Source organism: Chaetodon trifascialis, chromosome 13 (genome assembly GCF_039877785.1).
Source record: "Chaetodon trifascialis isolate fChaTrf1 chromosome 13, fChaTrf1.hap1, whole genome shotgun sequence".
NCBI classification, from domain to species: Eukaryota; Metazoa; Chordata; class Actinopteri; order Chaetodontiformes; family Chaetodontidae; genus Chaetodon; species Chaetodon trifascialis.
The window spans coordinates 25,845,054-25,863,432 of record NC_092068.1 but is presented as its reverse complement, the minus strand read 5'-3'; the positions used below and the strand labels follow the sequence as shown (position 1 = coordinate 25,863,432).

Here is an 18,379-nt window from a genome sequence, read left to right as displayed (position 1 = left end):
TTTTGTTTATGTCTTCTTCTGAAGTGCACATTGGGAAAGCATTATAGAAGACACAAAGTAAAGAAAGTGAGAAATGTGTATGTGATACTGCTAGAGCTGAAAATATATTTAAATATTAAAACCATCACTACAATTTTGACTTTTTAATGAGTATTACTGCATTTTTAAGTAGTTTTCAATCAAAAACTCAAACACCATAGTAAACAAAAGGAGTCACAGTATATTTTAGCACAAATATAGAAATTTATTTCTGAAAAGGAAATACATGACGTGGTGGACGTCAGCAACACACACCTTCAAGTGAAATGAAATGCTGGGGCGCAGACCTTTTCTTTACTGTGAGAGAACCATCACAACTCCAGCCACACATACTCTACACTCATCACATCATTGCACTTGTGAACACAAGCAAACATAAACATTCGGTCGTTGCATCGTTCCTTTTCTTGACGTATCGTGACCACAATCATTTCCAAACGTCTTCCCCGTTTGAGACAACCAATCACGTGCAGAGTCTCTCTTGTGACATTATCTGTAGTTAGCAGCTCAGTTCCTTAACAAACTTACTTAAAAATTACATCAGCCAGACTTTTTTTTTTTTTTTTTTTGTTATCAGAAACACATGTGCAATGTACATGGAGGGAAAGAAAGGGCTGCATGACTCACACTAAAAATTGAGATCATTTTGAATCATGTTTGATTAATTTCTTTTTGAAGGTGCTAAAGTTTAGTGTGCATTTTTCTTTAGAAATGAATCAGCTGGGTTTCCTTGAGCAGAGAAGCGGTTTGTCGCCATGCACTCCCCGTCCTTTCCCTTCAATATGAAGGACTTAATCAGCTCCGATTCCACGACTTCAGCTTACAGACATCACATTGAGAGGGACGTCTCAATCAGTGCATATTTAACAAACAGTCTGTGTTTTAGTGGGCAGGCACTCTGAGAAGGCACATTAATATTTACAGAAGGGGAATCTGTGAAACATGATAGACTTTACAGGTTTATGCCTCATCCTCCAACCATAGATCATCAAGTCTCTCAGGCCAAACGACCACGTTACAGCAAAAAGCAGGTCAGTTGAGCACGTTACGGCTCAGTTTCTGTCTGGTTTGTGCACTTCCTCCTCTAAAAAGCAGAGGTTGTTTACTTCAGTTTAGTTTCTGGCTGAGAGCCAGTCTAGGCTCAGACCCACAGCTGGATTCGAACTGAGTGCCCTGTCAGTGTCTCTTATCTTAATTCAGTGCCGTTTCAGCAAACATCCTTGTGTTTTCACCAATAAGGCACGGTGTTATCAATCTGACCCCAGCTCTGCCAGCCAGGAAAGAGTCCGCTGGACATGCGTGGGCTGCCAAACTGATCAAACTCCATCTCCAGCACTTTCACACCGCCATTTTTGTGCTCTGAAGGCTTCTTCTGCTCTGCAGAAGTTGGCGGCGTCGCATCGTTCAGGTCCTGTCCGTTCCAGCCAACGTGCTTGAGACAATAGTTCTTGCCATCATTATTGTCCCAGAAGGTCTGGTCCTGGACTTTGAAGCAGATGCAGAACTCGACCCGATTCTGTGGTGGGATGTAGGTGGGCAGTTCCAGGACGAATGCGAAGGTGTCAGTGTCCTGGCAGCTGTAGATGTTGTTCATGAAGGTGCACTCGACGTCGGTGAAGCTGACCCATGAGTCGAAAGTGGCACGCAGCTGCACCGTCTTCTCAAACCCCATGTTCCGGACCTTGATGGTGCCGGTCAGCGAGCGCTCCTGCAGCGAGCAGTTCTCTAAGCAGACTGAGTTCTGAATCAGGCGGTTCCGGAAATCCAGGTAGTCAGCTGAGGGCTGTTTAAAGTCCAGCGCCAGGCTGCGCATGGAGCTGATCTTTAGATCCATCGTGGCTGTTTCCAGGTCTGTCATGTCGAACTGCAGCTCCTCCGCGATTCCCTGACAACGCTTGTTTTGATATGGCTCATCGTCGAACTTGGAGAAGACGTGGATGGCAGTGAGCGACATGCCCTTGGTGTCTGCGAACACCACCTTCTTCTTGCCAGCCTTGTTGCTGTTCCAGCCCACGCACGAGGCATCATCATCCGCCGCTTTCTGCTGGTTGCTGAGGCAGGGTCGCAGGGGTTTGTAGAGCTGAGGCTTGTGGCTGCAGGTGGTGGACTGGTTGACCCGGTTCTTGGTCCTCTGCAACTCCTCATAGGAGCTGAGGAAACCTCTGAGAGGAGGCGGAGAGTGGCTGATGTAGAATCTCATAGCCACATCCATCGGCATTACTGGGCCAGGCATTGCTGATGGACTGAAAGACCTGAGCACACTGAGGGCGGGAGAGGGGGAGAGGAGGGAGGATTGTGGGAGGGAGGGAGGCAGAGAGAAGGAAATTGCGAGAAAATTTAAGAGGGGGGGGGGAAGAGAAGGAGAAGGAGAAGGAGAGGGAGAGATTAGAAAAGTGAGCAGTCATCAGCTTTTAAAAAGCAGCTTCACTTTTCTGACTTTAAAAAAGCTCCAGTTTGATGAATTTCACTTCAGCAAGATATGAATTTCTGTTGGAGTCTCCATCTCACAAATGATGCCTTCAGTTTTATAAAGGCTCAACTATGAAAATCAGATTTAAACTACCTAGAATCAAGAACATTTTCCACAATTCGGCATAATGTAGGTCACTTTTTCAAAACCTAAACCAGACTCTTTGTGTGATCCTTACCTTGCAGCACTCATGGAATAGAATAAGCAGGTCTGAGGAGAAAGCTGTTTAAAGTTTTCAGTCCCGCTGACTTCAGAACTCTCTGCAGCGACTTCTTCTAGAAGAGCATGCCGTCGTCACTCCCCTCTTCTTCCACCTCTCTCTTGCTCTCTTCCTGCCTCTCAGTGCCGGGCTTCTCAGCACTCAGGGATTTCAACTGCCACATAGAGACAATTTGCATATGCTGTCAGATGGTTCCCCAAACAGCCAATGAAAAGTTAGAGGAATTCCTCACAGACCAATCAGTGCAAGCCTGACCTGGCGGCCAGCCAGCTGATAGGGGAGTGTCGCCAGCATGGGCCTCAGGGTCGGGATGCCAAAGCCTGTTGCCTCAGCTGCTATTTGAGAAACATGATGGACCCCTGCTGGTGTTTCAGATGATCTTCAGATTACTCAGCATTGCATAAACCCTCTGGATCTCACCTGACATGTCTGGGACTCTCTCAACATGCCACAGCAGCACTACTTTTCTCAGTGCCTTGTAGAAAGAGGTGTAATTCATTAAAAGATTATTAAACGTGTTCAAAAAAGGCTTCCAGAAACAAATGAGTCCATAATTTTTTCTGCTATGATGGCAGTTTCAGACAGAAACTTTAATTGAATCATTATTGAAATGTTATACCCACATTACATCACTTCTTTCTAAGTAAAAAAAGGACAATTTTAATGTCCCGAAATATTATGAAACTGAAATTAAATGTCAATGAGTTTCAAAGAAAGCAATATTTTACTTCGACCACACTGACATCAAGACATTATTATTATTTCTGGACTGTATTTCGCAGAGGTTACATCATGAGGGTCAGGAGTTGATCTGATGTGATGGCTTTTTAACACGTCAGGTAGAAATGAATTAATGGTGATGAGCTTTTCTTCCTCGTCTGCGTGTTACAAGGGTGTGAGCGCAGATCAGACCAAAATACATTCGATATGAGAAAAACCATTTTGTAATGAGTTGTTACTGAAAAAACTTGTGTTTTATTCAAAGCATTAAAGATGTTAAGTAAAACATTTTCAAGCCCAAATATTACAAACATTATACTGAATTAGGCTCTAAAAGTTGAGTTACTGACCCTTCTCTCGGTCAAAGCTGTTGCTGTTTTGGCCTCCGTACGTGTTGACAGAGATGCTATTTTAAAGCTTGTTTGCTTCATTGATTTTCAGCTGTGGGTTAAACATTACCCTGCAAAAAATCAAATGAACAGTGTTGACTTTATCTGGAGAACAGAGATCAGGGAGAAACTGTGCTGTTCCAACCCAAAACTAGAGCACAGTGGGACAATTGGTCCAAAAGAAACTGTCCACAGGTTGGTCCAACGTCTGCGTTCAGTCCCATCTCATTCACCTGCATCTGCAGCCCTTTAATAGCTGCAGGAGAAAGCCCTGATTTACCCAATCAGCCCGTTTCAGGGTTGGGGTTGTCTTTGAATTAGTGCCAGGCAACTTTGGTGAACCTGTAGGTCAGAGGGCAGGAGTCCTCGTGTCGCTCGTGTAGGGTTTCCCCCCCAGCGACACCTCTGTGTCCCTCTGAATCATCTGAGGGGAGACTTTAGACTCAAAGTACCAAACATGCCACTTTCACATGGTCAGAAAGACAACAGGCAGTATTTATCAGCCTGGTCTGCTTGTGTAAGGGTTACCGACACCAAGCTCAACATGGACTCAGGATTGCATCAGAAAAAAATCCAACAAAAAACAAATAGATAGATAGATAGCAGAAGTTATGACTAAGTATGTCCTTCTGCAACAAAAATTGTTTCCACCTTCGGACTGATGAAAGGCAAACGCTAAAACACTTCAGAACTGATAACAGATTTATATACAAAGACAAATTGAGCCTTACTTCAGAGTTTAGACAAACGTAGTTTCACTCATTTGATTGTTTATGTGCAACTTTCATTTTCACCGTTAGTGAAGAAGTTCATGTTTCCACCCACGTTTTGAGTAAAGATATAAACATAAACATATAAACTGCTTTTGTCTGGAATTTGCTGGTCACGCTGTCCTCTCCGCAAAGATCAGCTGTTCTTTGTGGTGGTGATAAACTTAAGAGATTTCCAGTGTTGGATGTTCACCCTCTTTGAGCACCAACTATCAGGCAGTGTTCATGTGATCGTGCCAAAGTTAGAAGTCTGGGATATCAACCTAGAAACAGGTCAGACGAACTGAGATCTCAGTGAGCCAAGCTGTGCAAGTCAGGATGACTTTCAGAAAAAACAAAAGGTTGAATTAAGTGTGAACACAGATGTGATGATAGATGGGAGGAGCCGTGCAGTGCCAGCAGCTGCCGTCCACGCCCTCAGAAGATGTTACTTCACGTCTGTTGCAGTTTTGTGGTTGTGGCTTTTTATCAGAAACAGTGTTGCTCAAGAAATTTGCAAAAAGGGAATTATCTAAAAACAACAAACAGAAGCTGCTGACTGATGTTCCACAACGACGAGAATTCTGCGAAATGTCAGAAAATAGTGAAAATGCCCGTCAAAGCTAACGTCTTCTGACTGTCCCAGACTTCAATCTACAATCCTCATGTTTGAGAAACGGGAACCAGAGAATTTTTGGTATTTTGTCTTGACAAATAAATAAATTAACTGATTGGCCGATTTATCGATTAATTCATTCAATCACTTTTCTAAATTCATCTATTTTAGCAGGGGTCACACAGGGCCTGAGTCCCAGCATGCACTGGGCAAAAGGCATGTAAACAGGCTGCATGTCATCACAGACCAACAAAAAAACATTCATCGTTAACATTTATTAACAAATTTAAAGTTAACCATGAATAAGTTTAAATTGTATAAAAGTCAGAAAGCATAGGATAAATATTTCTTTCAGTTTTCTGCTCTCTGTTGGAGCTTTTCAGCTTTCATTTAATCTCTTTTTCTTTCTTGAAATTTAAATTCAGTGACCTTTTCTGATCTGTGCTGCTTGTGTACATATTGCTAAAGCAGAAATTCAGACCTAACAGACAGGGATGAAAAACCGTAGAAAGGAAAGATCAGCAATGAATCAACATTTACATATTTACTGTTACATCAATGCAATATGAAAAATGTTGAACAAAAACGGGGATAGATGTTTCAAGGACAAGCAGTTGCTTGAATAATTTCCTTCATGCTGTACTTTGTTTCTGATCATTTCAGACTCAGTCATCATTTACACATTTCTTAATATTCTAATATGTTTCCCACTACCTGAAAGCTATTACCATCTGTAAAATTAAAACTATGTTCACATAGTATGTAATGTCAATAATACCATAATACATACACTCAAATATACTAATTTTCTTAATTTTTCTTAAATTTGCTTCTTCTGTACTTTTATTTTGGTAAAATGCTGTATTCTTTTTGCATTGGCACATATTCATATTGTGGTACTGGCATTGTTCACATTATCTAAGCAGCTTTATGTTCCACCTCCTGTGACCGAGGTTTCAGATTTAAGTTTCTGTTCTTAGAATAATCTAATCTGGGAATCCACAACAGAAAAGAACATTTCTCTGCAAACACGACTGTACATTTTTTCTTTTTCAGTCTGTTTGGAAATTCACAGCATTACAGCAGAAACCCAACCTGATCTGAGGACGACAGGAAGGTTGTGACACTTTTAGTAACACACACACACACACACACACACACACACACACACACACACACACACACACACACACACACACACAAAGAGCGAGAGAGAGAGAGAGAGAGAGAGAGAGACCTTTTGACATCACTGGCTCTTGTGTGATTTCCAGGCTGCCAGCTGGCCCAGTGACTGTTCACATAAAACCACTCGATGGCCTGCAGACAAAAGCTATCAGAAGAGGCTATCAGGCACTGTGATTGGCTGACTGCTGTCACATACCTTGGATTTATCTTAAGAATGTTGACGGCTAAGTATGATTCTGTTTCCCACGAGCACCGAGGTCCAGCAGAGTCGAGTGAAATATCAGGCATACCTGTCAGACACCCAGAATAGAAATAGTCATGATTCCTTCCATTAATATTTCATGTCATCTTCATTTACTCAGGTCATTACAGTGACAGCAATGATGTTCCAGGGAGTGGTCGATGGAACCAGAAGCTTCAATATGTTGTCTTTTATCTGCATATTTTGAGAGAAGCCAGAAATCCTGCACACGTTCAATCTCCAAGTAAGTCAGTGTGTCGACGGGCAGCCATTCTTCATTCTTCAAATTCAAAAAAGCAACAATGTTTTATTTTAAAAGATGTTTAAATTGATCTTTGTATGCAGCCAAAACTGCTAAACTATTATTTACAAATTCATTTCTGCCCTCATTTGCATATAATAGAGTGTCATCTGCATAGAAATGTAATCAGCAATTATGAATGTGCTGCCCTCGCTTCTTAATGTCGACCGTAAAGAGAACGGGAGTTAAATGGATCCGTCATTGATGTTTAGTTCACAGCACAAACCTTCAGCCACAACACATTTGGCCTCATTAACTAATATGTGCTTAGAAATGTTCGTACTTTGTGCACAAAATAAATGCGCACACGTGATGGCACATGCGCACCAGCCAGTTTTGGTCTTCCCACCGTGTGTGTTATGGTGCAAAGCAATCAGAATAACATTTCCCTTTTACTCAAATGAAAATAGGATTGCAAACAAAACTTGTCATATGAATCATAGTTCCAGATAATGCTGGAGTGGCAGCTGACGTGCCTTCGACCTCTCAGCTGCCAGCCACACGGTCCACTTCCTAAAGCATGGCAGTTATCTCATCAGCATGCCGGCGTCCTGACCAAAAACTTTGTCCACAATCAGCTGGCACTCCTGGATGTTTTGAAGTGACAGGCATAGAAAGACTGTCTGAACACTGAAGCATCATTAACGATTACTGGATGTTGTCACTAATAAATAAGTGCATGTTTGAAGTGTTGTGTCTTGCTTGCTTCAGAAAAAATAGATACTGCATGGTAGCCTGTGTTGTTCATAGTTGCATTAGGGGTTCCAATTTCGGGTTTAAGCGTTCAACATGGAAAAGCCAGTAATTACATAACAGTATTATCCAATTTGTCATTTTAAAAATAGGCCCTGTAGCATCCCGTCATTAGAGATGATCTGAGCTGCAGCCCTGCCAGGAGGTTCCACATCATGTGGCTTGCAGTGTAGTTGCAGCTCTGTTGCAGGTGGTGGATGAATGCAATGAGCTGTTGTAATGTTGTGAAGGACGCAGCATGTCAGAATGATCCTGCACACCTTCTCAGCAGTTTAAAAGCGCTTTCCCCAGATGTGTCCACACATATCCAACAGCCCAAAGGTGCACTCTTAGAGTTTATGGGATCGGTTAATGGGGTCATCAGTCATGTTTTTAGGTCATATGCCAAATCACTTCAACAATATACAATAAAATATTTATTTTTCCTCAAACGAAGGAGTGTGTTGAGTATGTGGCGTCTCAACTGCACGTTGATGCAATGGTCATTTTTCTGGTTCCTGGATTGGATGGGGTCAGTAGATGGAGCTTTGAACACATGTGCAGTTTATTGCTCCAATATTGTTTGGTATTCCAGCAATGCCATGGAGGCCCTGCGTCATGTTATTCTGATGTTGTTCAGCAAAAGGGAATTTAATATGGTTGGGCCTCAGCCTTACAGTGCCATTTAAAACCTTTGGGATAGCTCAGAGATCTGAGCTGCTATTTCCCTCTGAAATGTCCCTCTAGCCAGGAAAATGATGGTAGACAGGACTTGAACTTGAGATCAGTATCAGATGAGAGCAGTGACTTGGATATCGTTCCAGGGAATTGCAGAGTTGCAGCAAAACGTCCTGGCATTCAGAAATGGCTGATAAGACATCTGTCACTCTCTTCAAATATGTAACGTCAGTCTCTGAAGATGCGTTTTCTCCTGAAGGCACAAACTGCAGCATCTCCCAGTAAAGCTAGATAGGCCATCTGAACACCTGCTTGGAGGTGACCAATTAACCAGTGGCTGACCAGTTAACATTGGCTATATATATGTAATTTAATGGCACTAATTGGTATGAGTAGCCAATCATTACAAGCCAAGTCAATAAAAACAATGAAAACCAAGACTAAGCTTGGACTGTGGTACTCTATGACTGAATGTTTGAATTGTATTGAAGTGATGAAGCACTATTTGGCTTTTGAGATTAATGAGGAGCATTTATTTCTGCAGTGCCTTTCTGCCAGTCTGCCAGAGTCGAGGTAGAAGCCTAATCAATAGTCCAGGCTTTATCTGTCATATGATGAAACAGAATGAAACGAGTCAACAATAGATTAGATAATCCCGTACTTTATTCTCGGAAGCACGGGACATTTCTACATGGAGTGTGTTTGAGATGTGTGTTTTCACTGAGGACCAGGTCACAGTAACGTGAGTTTGAGGAAATGAGGAGGGGTGAGTGGATGTGAGGAAGATGAAGAATGTGGGGGAGGAAGTTGTGAATTTCGGCCGGTCTGGGACTGAGGTAGTGAAGCCCGGGGCAGAGGAGGCTCAGTGTGGAGGATTAATTTCAGGTGCTGAGTCACCTGAGATGATGAAAAGCCCGAGAAGGTAAAGATGTGAGAGGTATGTAGACGACTGAACGTGAGGTTTTCTTTCTTCAGGGTCAATAACGGCTTCTCACCTCTGACTTTTAAGGATACTTCTCTGACTTTCATTCAAACATGTCAAGATGCTTTTTTTAACCTCTGACTTTCAAGAATTATCTCTGACTTTTCAAACATACTCACAAACTTTCAAGCTTCCTCATGACTTTCCAAGAAAATTGTTTTCAAGGTTATTCCAAACATTTCAGATTCATCTCTGAATTGTTTCTGACTGCATTTTAAAGTTTATTGAAAGTTTTCAGGATCATTGCTGAATTTTCAGGGTCATCTCTGACTCCTTATGCTTGTCCACTGTTTTTCTGGGTTGAAATTTTAACATTAAAGTCGCGTGCATATGGTCTGTGGATGAACTAAAAAGAGCGAAACAGCTAAACTACAATACAGTGTCTACAGTACTTACAAAGCATCTGGATTTTTACATATTTAGATAATTTATTTGTCTCTATGGAGACAATCACAGTGCTTTTCTTACAGCATCATAAAAGTCAACACTACACATACACATACCCATACACATGCTCTGCACTTTGCAACACATTAGGTGAAAGAAAGAAAGAAAGAAAGAAAGAAAGAAAGAAAGAAAGAAAGAAAGAAAGAAGCTTTGAGGGATATGGCGTCCTTTGTGACCCAGGATGAACTGCTCCCGCATCACCTTTTCAAAAACTTTTGGCTTGAAGAACGAATGAATTCTTGGATCTATCTTTGTTGTTGCCCTTCATCTTTCTTTGTAAGTGCATTCCAAACCTGGCAAAGGATCAGATTGGCAGATTGCTGAGTCTTTTTCTGTGCCTCATTAGTCGCCTGCATAATCGCCAAACCAGCAGAGCACAGGACCGTAGACCGTGATAACCTTTATTCTACTTATAGCGTGGTCAGTTGGTCAGAAGTCACGATCCACTTCAAACAATGCAGTTCATCTTTGCATCATGTATCACAGCGACAGGAATAGAAGCAGCTTTTAGTGCAGAGACGGACTCTCAGGCGGATGAAGCAGGTCAGATAACAACATGCTGGACGCGAGAGGAGCGCCGAGTGAGCCGACTGTCCAGTGTCGGCTTCAGGTGACAGAGATGTTAGAGGAGGAGGAATTCACAGGAGAGGAAAGAGACTGCTGTGAATGTTATTCACATTAATGACACTGTGACAGCCACTGCTGTCACAGAATTCCCTCAGAGAGATCAGCTCTGATAATTTCAGATCAGTCTGTAGTGTATTCAAGAGGAGGGGGCAGCATATTTAAAAGCTTTTTTCCCAAGTTCTGTTCTAACTCTGGGAACCACCGTCTGCTGAATGGACTGAGATCGAAGGCCACATTGATTTTGATTTCTACACATGTAGGAGGAAAGATATGGAGGGACTAGGCCAAGAATGTTTTATATATGAAAGTTAACCAACGCGAAAGTCTGCGTACATGGAGGGACGGTCAGCAGTAACATATAAAATACAGTGATGAGTGCGGTTTCCACAGCCAGTAAGAAAACGCAAAGCACAGTGGCATCTGAAGCATTCAAAAACAACAGGTCACCATAATCCAGCAAAGGTAGAAAAGCTGTTGAAATCAAATTCTCCCTTGTTTTGAGGGAGAAGTTTGATTTGTTCCTGAAAAAGAAACCCAATTAGATTTTCAGCTTGGAGACAGATTTTCAGTGTGTGCTTTGAATGACAGTTTCTGATCGATGATGATACCTGCAATACCCTCAGTGTGAAATAATTTGTAATTTAGATTAATTCCACCTAAAAATCCAGTTTATAACAGTAACACATGCCGACCATGAGAAAGATGAGAAGTGCTAAATATATTTGTACACTAAATATCAAGAACCAACATTTAAAAGTCGAGCCTCGACTTGCTGAGGATAATTTGCTGTTCCAGACATTAGACCTGTTATCAGTCTCATGTTTTTACTGCCTATCACTAAATCGCAGCCTGAACGAGCTCGTGCAGGTTAATATTAGCAGCCAGACAAACACCTCAAACATCACTGTCTTTGTGTTTGTGTAGGTGAGGCGGAGGTGTGGGTGTGTCTGCAGCAAACTGCCGATATGCATGACCCTGCCTGCAGCTCCAGGAGCCTCCATGCCTGATGTTGAACATTTCTTTTGGGTTTATTGTTGAAATTCTTAATTGGAATTCCTCTTATCTTATCTTGTCTTGTCTTATCTGTAATTCCTCTTATCTTCGCTGCTTTTCTCGCTCTGTGAAGCTCTTTGAGCCGCATGTTTGTGTGAAAGGTGCTAGATAAATAAAGTTGGGTTGAGGCGAGTTGAATTGAGTTATGGCCTGGAGGACATTGGTAGCGATTAGCCAACTGAAGCATCTCTCACCTCACCTGAACTTAATCCTGAGTTTAACTTTAGAGGACAGCTCCAGCCTAACTACTCATCGGTCAAAGGACATAAAAACATATTAACGAACTGTTGTGTCCTACAGACTGTTTCTCTGTAACATAATGTCCCTGCAACAACCTCACCTGCACCGCCAAACGTTAGACAACATTAGTGTTCCTCCTCCTCCTCCTCCTCTTCTTCCTCCTCCTCCGCCTCCTCTTCTTCCTCCTCCTCCTCCTCCTCTTGTTGATAAAAGCTTTAGGAAAAGCAGTTTCATTAAGCTGTATGTTCTGAAGGTTTTCCAACTTCTGAGTTGATTATTAAACGTAGAGAACTGCAGAGCAAAGTGTGGAGGAGGCAGCATTCATGTAAATAATGGTCCACAACCCTGAATGTAAGCGTTTTCCTACCTGCTGATCTGCTTTGACAATAAAACATCCAGCCCAACCTTCAGTTCCTTCACTAAAAGAAAGCCTGTCATTGATCCAAAGGCCCAAGCCTTTGAAGGATGCTACTCTTTCAGCTGAGTCCCCTCCTACGGTCTGAATGCTAACATCATCTGAGATTTGAGAGCGAGCTCTGGAAAAGATTGTGAATTTCGTGGGACCGACGTGGGACCCTACAGTGAGGCCTGCAGCTGTTCCAACCTGGAACAAATGAAATGATATGCAGGGAATTCCTGAAGCCATCAAAACTAATCTCATCAAAAGAACCATCGAGGTGTGATCTGTCTCACTCCATCAGCCAGCAGACGGAGACGCATCACAGGGACGTAATTCAAGTGTCAGTCCTGAAAAGGTCTAACCAGCCAGAATAACTGAGGATACCTGTGCAGGTGTTGCTGAATGACATGAATTCTTTTACCTGTTTCACACACAGCTGTTGTCTTCTTAATTCCGGCTCCAGTTATCATGCAACTACATGCCGCCCTTTCAAAATAAAAGCAGCATGAGGAGAGAATCACAACATTCATATGACTGTCTGATAGGACGCCACAGCTGACAGAGACAGCAGCTCAGTTTGTTATGAAGAGAAATGTTTGTGCGTTTCAACTCAAAATGAAGAGTCATTTTGGCCAGGAATCTAATTAACAGTATGTTATAATTTGCAAAACATGTACTGCAGGAGAAACTTAATAATACCAACAAACATGTGTTGGGAACTTCAGGTCCTGGAGGAACACCAGTGAGCAGCAGCGGCAGGTGTTTGAGCTCCAGTAGAAGCCGTCCAATGAGCTGCCACCTCCAAAAAGCTCAGGTGACCTGCAGTGGAGGACAAACTGATCCTGGTCTCTGCTGAACTTCAGGAGGGTTGTCCCCGCCGTGCTAGGACTGCAGCCGTTCTGCGTGTCCTTAGTTCCCGTGTCAGTGGGCCATGAGTTAAGAGTTAACTTTCTGAGGTGTGTATGAGGTGTCCCCCTTTAACCCTCACACTGGCACACCTGAGGACACACACACACAAACACACACACAGTCTTACAGCATGTGGAGTGTATTATCTGTTATGCATTGATTGAAAGGCTCACCGTATGTTGGAACATTTCAGGCACACTCTCGTCCTTATGTGAGCCGCATGAACATACACACCCCCTGACACACACACACACACACACACACACACACACACACACACACACACACACTCGTAGGCAGTGGCAGCGTGCCACCTCAGGCTCAGCTGGTCTTGAAATAGCCAGGCGTCCGTGGCCACGCTGTAATCTGACTGATGTTTGACTGATGCTGCAGCTTGTGTAAATATCCTGAGAGCAGCGAGAGCAGCTCATCCTGCACGAAACAGCCCAGCAGTCACTTCGGTCCAACGCAGGAGGACAACAAAAGTCAGAGGGCTCATGTTATCGGGCAGGAGCAGCGTCACAAATTAACGGGAGCAAATCTCAGAATGCCCCTAAAAACAGTGATTGAGGGCTCAACATTGCGTTCATTAAATTTCTATTTTCGTCTCCAGCACAGAAACTCACAAAGAGCGCTGCTGTTTACACAACACTGTTGTTCTGATACCTCGCAGAGGCCACGCAGTCCTGCTGCTGTGGTCAGCTCCTCATTAAATATCTCCAACTGTTACTCGAGAAAACAACCCAAATCACGAGCGTCACCAACACCACAAATCCACAAATCACATGGAATAAGAGCTGCTGCTTCTGCAGTCGAGGAGTGGAACGTGGACTGGCTCGGTGTTGAAGTGAATGAGGCGGCTCTCCTCTTCTGTATGATGATGATGATGATGGGAGCCAATCAAACACAGCCAGACAGCTGGAAGCTCATCACACAAACACCTAAAAAAGCAGCAAACAAGCAAGAAAGCATCATTGATTGATTAACAGCAACATTAGCCACTTTAAAATGTCTTTGCTGTGTTAGCTAACGGTGTTAGCAATAAATGCTAACGGTGCCAGCTAACGTTAATGTTACGACTACATGCGGGTCTTATGCCAGGATCAGAGCGCTGTGTCACGATACATCTTATCTCACGATTATGTGGAAGTTCAGAGGTCATAAGTGTGAGTGAAGCAACTGTCAATCATCAATCAGTCAATTTATTTCAATCATGAAATATTGTTCCAGTGATGTATCACACGTCTTTTATCTGAGTAATTAAAAGTACTGTTTCCCAACAACTTATCTCCAGCTTTGTTTCCTTTATGTTGGACAGCTTTAAAATGAGAATCAGATGTTTGAAAATCTCACAGAAAATCAAGTGTTTGTCTGTGAAAGCGACAGACATTCAATCATTCTGCTGTCCAGTCGCTGGAACGCTGGACTCACCTGCTGGGCTGGGAGTGCTTTGTGTGTTTTAAAGTCAATGAGTTGCCAGACTTGTCAAACTCATTTATCACACAGGTGGCGATGAGAACGAGGCCGAGGCGAGTCACCTGCTTCGCGTGTCAACCTTTGGCTGAACGAAGCTGATTCTGATGCAAGAGGCGGCGGCTGCGTGAAATGCCCACTTTTCTTAACTAACCTGCTGCTGTCAGGTGAACTGTTCGAGGACGAAGCCGTTCACAGCTGAGACCAAACTGTAAGAGATTACAAACTACAAGATCAAATTTAATCAAACTGTTGATTAATAAATGTTGAAATGAAGCTTCGGTGATGAGGAGAGACACATACACGTCACACACATCTGTGTGAGTTCCTGCTCTTTCACACACACTCACGCCTCATGTGGTGTTTTCAGTGATCAGTGACCTCTGGTGGTAAAATCTTTTGTCCTGTGTCAATGTGCAAAAATTACACTTATGAAAGTTAAATGACGTCACCTCAGTGTCACTTTAAGCTTGTTAATAACATGTTGGAACAGGCAGATAATGGAATCTGTGATGAGCACTCAGGTCAGGTCTTATCTTCGCGTGGGAAAGCTCTGAGATTTAGCATTTGTTCTAGATTTTAAGTTTTATTCGTTTAAAGCTAACATTGCAAACATAAAGCTGTGCCTTTTATTTAGAAGTTACAGTCAGTATTTTGTCTGACCACAGGAAGACCTCCCTCCTTTAATTTCTGCTGAATGTCTCTGGATTCATTCTGGATTTATTAAATTTGGCTTTGACGAACATGTTGCAGTTCTAACTCTTCTCCAGCAGAGGGCAGCAGGGACTCGTTGAATTCAGGATTAAACCAGTGCAGCTGCTGGTTCATTTCAACCAGGGCTGGACCACATGAGCTGAGGAGGGAGCAGAGCAGCAGCCACACAGAGATGGTTTCAGAGAGCAGGAGCAGATCTGGAGTCTGCGAGTTCTTCAAATGTTCAAAATTCAAACAAAAATATTTACTATCATTGATCTTTAGTGTCAGTCCCTGAAATGATATCTTCCATCAAATGAGTCATGGGTGATGTGCAGTGTATTTTCTATCGAAACACTGCAGCACAAATGCTCTTCACCACAGTCAGTTATCACCACCGAAGAGTTTTCATGGTGCTCTGACTGACTGAAAGACGCTTTAGGCTGCAGAACATTCAGAAAATTATAAAGAACAAACTCTCTACAGAGCCAGAATGTTTCAGTCTCACACGACACACAACTTCAAAATGAGTTGGACTGAAAGCAAAACATTAGTCCTGAGTGTCTGCTAAAAGACAGCAGGCGCTGAAGACGCGAAGGCAAAGCTGGCGACAGAATCACGCCAGAGCAGCTCGGGAGGCTCTTCGCAGCTCAGTGGAAGCCTGCATTCGTTTGGCAGCGTGCATGAAGGTGTGTGCCCACAATGAGCAAAGAGAGGAGAAATGAAGACGGTGGAGAAAAGCTGAGGAATAAAAGCGGAGTGGAACTGAAGCGGCGAGCTGCCAGACCCTCGCTGTGCCTGAGTCCTCACAGGCAGACAGCCAGCGTCCAACATGGGGGGTCTCAGTGTCCGAATCTATGGAGGATCTGACCCATGCTGCTCCCTGCTGTGCGTGTGTGTGTGTGTGTGTGTGTGTGTGTGTGTGTGTGTGTGTGTGTGTGTGTGTGTGTGTGTGTGTGTGTGTGTGTGTGTTGTAAAGGACAATCAAGCCACCATGGAAATGTGAAGTAGGAGAGGTGATTATGATGTGGGTATTGGAGTCCTGGATGTGAGAAGCCTGTAATAATGGACGTAATAACAGACGATCCAGCTGATGACTTTCTTCCAGTTTTGCTCGTCAGTCCAGCATAAATACTAATGTGGAAGATGATTCAGACAGACAAAAAGTGTGCACATGGTTGGCAATGAAAGGAAAAGCTTTAATAAATGAGAGGAGAAACATAAGATGCCTCCACACAGAGCATAAAAGCCCAGTGGATGGTTTGATTATGCAGATGATGTCGATCATAAACTGTGGAGCTGCAGCGCTCAGCTCTCAGCCCAGTAACACCTCAGGAGGGAATATTTCTCACCGACCTGCAGGATCTCTGCCAAGGAGCACTTAAGCTGGCACTTAATGTTCATGTTTCCAGTAATTTGTGACCTAACTGTCCGCCCCCTCGCAGCAGGAGATCTGTCAGGCTTTAAGGTCGACTTGCTGATGGTCTGCTCGCCTGCAGACTCTGCAGTAGTGCTGGATCACTGCTGATGCTGCTTCTAAGGAGTCCTTAAAGGAAAGTTATCACCATCGCTCGCCAGCCTCTGCTGTTTTAATTGGTTTGGCTGCAGAACAGGTTGTTTGCAGACGACGTCACGTCAATCTTTTGTGGTGGCGTGAACTGCAGATGGAGGGCAGGAAGTGATTTTCTGCATAGCAAGCACGATAATGCACACTCAAAAAGCTGATGTTTTGTGTCCTTTACAGAGAAAACACAGGAGCTTTTATTGAGTACCAAGTGTTGTTGTTCATGAGGGTGAAAAATGAAAGAAATTTAGCGAAAACGCTGGAAAAAACAACTTGTTAACTGTCTGCGGTTGGGAGGAGCCGAGTGGGTTAATGGTGGAAATGGTTTAACATTAGCGACTGTTTTAAATCTATGGTGAGAGATTTAAAGTCATAACTACAAGCAACACCACCAACACCTGTTAAATCAGCGTTTCACATGAGACAGCTGAAGGTAAATAACTTACCCTGTCTTGTTTCGTAATGATCCACGTCTTTCGTAGAGTTTCAGCGACCTTTGTGAGCGGTTACCGAGCAAACAACCTGAACGTAAACGCCAACATTCAGCACCGCAGCGGTTGCTGAATGTTGAAGGTTTGCTGCTTGGTTAATCCATAGGACATAAAGCTACACACCCTTAAAAACCCAAACGACAGTCATCCCGGGGCACTTTGGTACCGAGGTCGTGGACCCAACCCTTGTTTGTCTCCATGCTTTCGTCTGTTTTCATTCATTTTTTTTAGAGCAGAACGAGCAGTTTAACGTTTTGATTCGGCTCTGCCGCTCTGAGCACGTGTCCTCAGGGCGACGAGGAGCATATTAGCATGTTAGCTTGTTAGCATGAATGAATGGATGAATGTACGATCACCATGTCTAACTGAACAAAATACAAAGCTCTGCAGGTTCACACTTTAGTTCTTTAGCATAGTGCATGTGTGTGTGTGTGTGTGTGTGTGTGTGTGTGTGTGTGTGTGTGTGTGTCAGTGCCAACAAGTACACAGGGTCATACAACCCCTTTTAACAAATTGCAGGCTACACTATACATTCTGCCAGACTGCAACAGATCTTACTTCAACACACACACACACACACACACACACACACACACACACACACACACACACACTGCACTTGGGCTGTTGACATGGCAACCACTGAGAGGTGTCCAGGCTCTCCAGATTCCCGTTTCCTCCCTCTTTTTCTGTCCTTGGGAATCACTCCACCACAAAGTTAGATGTTCTATTTTTAAAGCCGAGCCTGCTCGCTGACTGGAATACTGAGTGGACTCGAACCAGGAGGAGAGTCACTGTGTCTCAGAGAAAAACCACAGAGATGCTCCTTAACCAGCTCCTCCAAGGTTTTTATCTAAATGTCAGGCACGCTGCTCCACCCACCCTCCCAGAGAGCTGCTCTCCTCCACCCTTTGGCCTAAAAGGATCCAAATTTTCTGATTTTCCAGAACATTAGAGACACTGCCATCATCTTCTGATCCTGAACCTCCATCAGGCGCTGGAATTATGGCGCTGTTAAGAACTTACTGCTGGAAACGATGTCGTCTCAGCAAAGCTCTGCTGCTGCCTCGAATATGTTTAGTCGCTGTGACCTCTCACTGCAAAGGTGGGTGCTTTCTCTCAAGGTTACAGCTGTAGAGCTACACATGACTGATTCCCCC

The 18,379-nt window shown here is 43.5% G+C and overlaps 1 protein-coding gene across 1 annotated transcript; it reads right to left on the bottom strand.

Moving 5' to 3' along the window:
• Positions 1-227: 227 nt before the first annotated feature.
• Positions 228-2,863, bottom strand: ppp1r3ca (protein phosphatase 1, regulatory subunit 3Ca). Its single transcript, XM_070978423.1, has 2 exons — positions 2,688-2,863; positions 228-2,300 (listed from the first exon to the last, which is right to left on the bottom strand). The coding sequence occupies exons 1-2, from the start codon at positions 2,699-2,701 to the stop codon at positions 1,268-1,270; spliced, it is 1,047 nt and encodes a 348-aa protein (XP_070834524.1). The 5' UTR covers positions 2,702-2,863; the 3' UTR covers positions 228-1,267.
• Between the last annotated feature and the right edge of the window lie 15,516 nt (positions 2,864-18,379).